The 5,156-nt window shown below is 39.6% G+C and overlaps 1 protein-coding gene across 1 annotated transcript in view; it reads left to right on the top strand.

The window, feature by feature from the left end:
• Positions 1-5,156, top strand: part of LOC122094742 (protein DMR6-LIKE OXYGENASE 1-like) — an 11,292-nt gene that overhangs the window by 3,345 nt on the left and 2,791 nt on the right. Inside the window, exons 2-4 of the mRNA XM_042665345.1 lie at positions 3,818-4,130; positions 4,521-4,848; positions 4,948-5,149. Of these exons, the coding sequence (XP_042521279.1) occupies positions 3,818-4,130; positions 4,521-4,848; positions 4,948-5,149 (843 nt within the window). The remainder of the gene's footprint in view (positions 1-3,817; positions 4,131-4,520; positions 4,849-4,947; positions 5,150-5,156) is intronic.

The raw sequence follows: 5,156 nt of genomic DNA, 5'->3' as shown, positions 1-5,156 counted from the left end.
TCATCACCGGGTCAACTCGGAAACCCTACCTAGTTGACCCGGGATGCAGTGGGTCAACTCATGACCCACTCGGTCAAAGGTTGACCAGGTCGTTGACCCGGAACTAATTTGCCCGAACCGGTTGACCCGGATTGATTTTGATTCAAAAAAAAAAAACAGTAACTTCAAACGGCTCGTACGGGCAAACGGTGAAGAATTTTTCACCCTGGTTTTTTGCGTTGAGTCCAGTTTTTCGTGCTCTTCGTTTTGATATATTATGAGCCTAGTTTTGATCAACTTTTATGATCTATTTTGTATAAGTTACAAGTATGGGTGTTTAATGATTCTTTATAATTTTCCTATTAATTGGAAGAAATTAAAGAAAATCAACTCATACATTACTTGCATATCAGAATATGAACTTGTTTATTCTTGGTAATGTAGTTCATGCTTTTGTTTATGAATATTTTTTATTCATGGTTAAACAATCCCACTTTTAGCTGCCGGAATGAATTTGTAGACTATTACAGTAAGATTGGGTGGAATCCACCAAAGTGGTAAAGTTCAACTTTATTGTAATAGAATACAAATCAAAGGTCTTCTTTGTCTGAAAAAACAGAGAATAATGGTTGGTAGCAAGGTTGCTAATGTTCACCCAAAGGTGACATTATCAAAGAAAAGTTAAAGCAAGAAAAAAAAAAAGGGATTTCTCAACCTAGAAGATGCTGTCCATCCAAAGATGGCGGTACTTTTCGAAAGTTAGAAGAAGTCTCGCAGTAATAGCAGAAACTTGAGTGGACCAGTATGTTTCAGACCCAAAGGTCAGAAATGTAGTTCCGGTTGACACTCATGAAGTAATTGATACTTGAGCATGTAATGTTTAATTTAGTTAATTGTTACATGCTTATTCTTTTACATATATGTCTGTATGTTGAATAGAATATTCTTTATTAAAATATTCAACAGGATGTCTTCTAGTTTTGGTGTACTTGATATTCCTAAGCTTACTGGGGATAATTTCAACAAATGGATGGAAGACTTAGAGGTCTACATGATTCTCAAGGACCTAGACCTGTGTACTAGAACCACCAAACCAGCTGAACCTACTGCAACCAGTACCCAAACTGAGAAAGGGGATTATAACAAGTGGGTCACTGCAAATAGGAAATCCTTGGCTGTTATTAAAAGTGTTTTGCTTGAGTCTATCAAGGATAGTGTTGCTAAAAAGGATACTGCTTCTGAGTATTTGGCTGCTATAAAAGCTAAGTTTGATAGCTCTAAGAAATCACAGGCTCACGATCTCATGAGCCAATTGACTGGGGCTAGATTTGATGGAGTAGGAAGTGCTAGAGAGCATATACTGGAATTGATTTCCCTAGGAAACAAGATCAGAGGTACAGGTATTAACTTTGATGATGACTTCGTGGTCACCATTGCCTTGAATTCTCTACCTGAGAGCTACAAGACTCTTAAGACTACTTATAATACATTGAAGGATAAATGAGGTCTTGATGAATTGATCACTGTGGTAACCCAGGAAGAGGGAACAATTAATCGGACCAAAGTTGAAAGTGCCAATCTTACTCAAGGTAAGACTTCATCATCTATGGGACCTACCAAAGGGATCAAGAAGTTCTTTAAGAAAGGAAAATTCACTCAATTTAAAGGAGGGAAAAACAAGAAGGGAAAACAAAATTTCAAAGAATCAGGGGTACAAAAAGACATGAGTGGCATAGAGTGTTTTTGGTGCAAGGCCAAAGGACACATGAAGAAGGATTGTTTTAAGAGGAAGACCTACCTTGAGAAAAAGAAGGATGATGGTATGAATCTATCCTTAGTATGTTTTGAATCTTGCTTGATTAATGTACCAATTGATTCATGGTGGTTAGATTCTGCGTCATCTATTCACGTCACTCATTCCTTGCAGGGGTTCCTAAACAGGAGGGTGCCAAGCAAGGATGAAGTGACGGTGTTCGTGGGCAATGGAGCTAGAGTTGAAGTGGAAGCCATAGGAACTATTAGATTATTTTTCAATTCAGACTCATTTATTGATTTGAAGGATGTTGTTTATGTTCCCTCTATGAGGAGGAATTTGATTTCAGTTTCTAGACTTTGTTCAGATGGTTATTCTGTTAATTTTAATCAAGTTGGATTTTGTTTATTACATGATTCTATCTCTATTGGTAGTGGTACTCTTGTTGATGGGCTTTATAGATTGAATTGTAATTCTTCATGGGTTCTGAATGTGGGAGTGAAACGGTCTCTGATTGATGAGAAATCCTCCATGTTGTGGCATAGAAGGTTGGGTCATATTTCAATTAAGAGGATGAAAAGATTGGTAAAGGAAGGGATATTAAAAGATATTGATTTTCAGGACATGGAAACATGTATAGATTGCATTAAGGGAAAGATGACAATTTCCAGGAAAAAGGATGCTACTCGCAGCATTGAAGTATTAGACCTCATTCACACTGACATCTGTGGGCCTTTTACTGTCCCTACACTCACTGGGCACCGTTATTTCATAACTTTTATTGATGATTGGTCAAGATATGGGTATGTCTTCCTTATTAGTGAGAAATCTAGTGCTCTAGATGTTTTCAAGATTTTTAAAGCTGAAGTTGAACTTTTCCACTCCAAGAAGATCAAAGTGGTCAGATCCGACAGGGGTGGAGAATATTATGGGAGAAGTGGTGATTTTGAGCAGTTGCTTGGTCCTTTTGCAAAATTCTTGCAAGAACATGGGATAGCTCCTCAATATTCCATGCCTGGAACACCTCAGCAGAATGGAGTAGCTGAAAGAAGAAATCGTACTCTGAAAGACATGGTCCGTTCTATGGTGAGCAATACCACCTTACCAGAATCCTTATGGGGAGAGGCACTTAAAACTGCTGTTTACCTTCTCAATAGAGTGCCAAGCAAATCTGTGAATAAGACTCCCTATGAACTCTGGAGTAGCAGAATACCTAGCCTTAGACACTTGCGAGTGTGGGGATGTCAAGCAGAAGCCAAAGTCTTTAACCCTCAAGAAAAAGTTTTTGACTCAAGGACTACAAGTTGCTATTTTGTGGGATACCCAGAGAGGTCTAAAGGGTATAGATTCTATTGTCCTGGTCCAGGACACAAAATTGTAGAGACCACTAATGCTAGATTTGTTGAATGCAATGAAGAGTCTAGAACTCCTCGTAATTTCTCGTTTGAAGAAGGGGAGTATGACACTCCTGAGATAGCACCTGTTGAGTTGAGAAATTCACTTATTGATCTCAATCCCATCCTGTCTGATGATACAGTCACTCAAACTCCAATTGAATATGATTTTCATAAATAGAAACCCAAATCTTTTTTTTTTTCTTACATAATTTCTTGATTCTAACACCATAGTGTTGGCTCTGATACCAATTGTTAGTGATTCTAAATCCTAGAATCATTTGAATTACCTATAGTGTATAGAATACAAGAATGAATAATGGAAAGAAATCAATCACATACCCGTTGAGCGTGAATAAAGTCCCTAAATTAAGGTTGACGTTTGTACCACGAATTATGATGAAGAACCACGCAATATGGGTCCTTCTACTGAGATCTTCTGCAGCCTCTTACTATGGGATCTTCTCTCTGTCTCTACACTAGCTTTGTGAGAAAGCAGTGCTCCCAAAATATTATTATGAAAGTAATAGCTGCAGGGACCGTCAGTATTCTATATATAATAGAATTCCTAAACCCTAATCCATTCCCACAATAGAATAGGGCTAGAAGTTTCCTAATTAGAGTGGTCCTTATTCTCTTGGGCCCAATGGTTCAATCAATATCAGTTAAGCCCACATAAGAGTCCTAACAGGAAGTGCATGCAAGGACTGGGGTTTCTTCCAGGTGATCAACCATGGCGTGCCGTCCGTTGTGCGTAAGAGGATTGAGACGGTGGGGAAGAAGTTCTTCGATTTGCCTATAGAAGAGAAACGCAAGGTGAGGAGAGACGAGATGAATCCATTGGGTTACTACGACAGTGAACACACCAAGAATGTGAGAGACTGGAAGGAGGTCTTCGACTTCACTGTGGTTGATCCTACCGTGATCCCACTTACCCATGAACCTGACGACCAGCGCCTGCGGCAGATCACCAATCAGTGGCCTGATTATCCTCCTGATCTAAGGTACTTGTAATTCTCGTTCATAATGGTGAAACAATACCAAATTGTGAATTCAACCCCAAGGAGTAGCAGAGGAGTTAGCAAGCGACCTTTGCTTCAAGAAGCATGTGATTCTGAGTTCGACTACTCTTATCTCTTTGAGACCACCCAATATAGATGCTTTCGACTTTCTGGTGATGACAATATATATTAATAGTATTAGTTTTAAAATTTTAATCGAGTACAAGAAATGAAACCAACCCATGTAGGAACTACATTTGGAATTGAATATATAAGAACCAGTTCTGTATCAAAATGGTTCTCATTCAGCCCCGATATGATTAGTATGGCCCATGGACTAGTACCTGTCGTTAGCAAAAAACTTCTGAAAATTGAAATGATTGTATAATGCAGGGACGCCTGTGAGGAATATTGTCGAGCAGTAGAAAGGCTTGGGTTTAAACTGCTGGAAGTCATCGCACTGAGCTTAGGCTTGCCTGCAAAACGGTTTAATGAGTTCTTCAAAGACCAAACCAGCTCCGTCCGTATCAATCACTACCCTCCTTGCCCTTCACCTGAACTTGCTCTCGGTGTTGGCCAGCACAAGGATGTGGGAGCTCTGACCGTCCTTGCACAGGACGATGTAGGTGGTCTGGAAGTGAAGCGGAAGACGGATGGTGAGTGGGTAATGGTGAAGCCCATCCCTGATTCTTATATCATCAACGTGGGCGACATTATTCAGGTAATCATCCCTCTTTTAATTTAGCCTTTCTCTTGACTGAGTATAGATAAGAGTAGCTATAGCTAATAATGGGAAATGGATTTCAACCTTGGACAACAGGTGTGGAGCAACGACAGGTATGAGAGTGTGGAGCATAGGGTAGTGGTGAATTCGGAGAGGGAGAGGTTCTCCATCCCATTCGTCCTTAACCCTTCACATTATGTGATGATAAAGCCTTTGGAGGAACTAGTGGATAAGGAGAAAGAAGCCCCCAAGTATAAAGAATACAACTTGGGAAAGTTCTTCAGTGCGAGGAGGCTTAGTAATTT

This window comes from Macadamia integrifolia, chromosome 12, assembly GCF_013358625.1.
Source record: "Macadamia integrifolia cultivar HAES 741 chromosome 12, SCU_Mint_v3, whole genome shotgun sequence".
In the NCBI taxonomy this organism is placed as follows: Eukaryota; Viridiplantae; Streptophyta; class Magnoliopsida; order Proteales; family Proteaceae; genus Macadamia; species Macadamia integrifolia.
The sequence above is the reverse complement of the archived record's forward strand: the minus strand, read 5'-3'. Positions and strand labels throughout refer to the sequence as shown.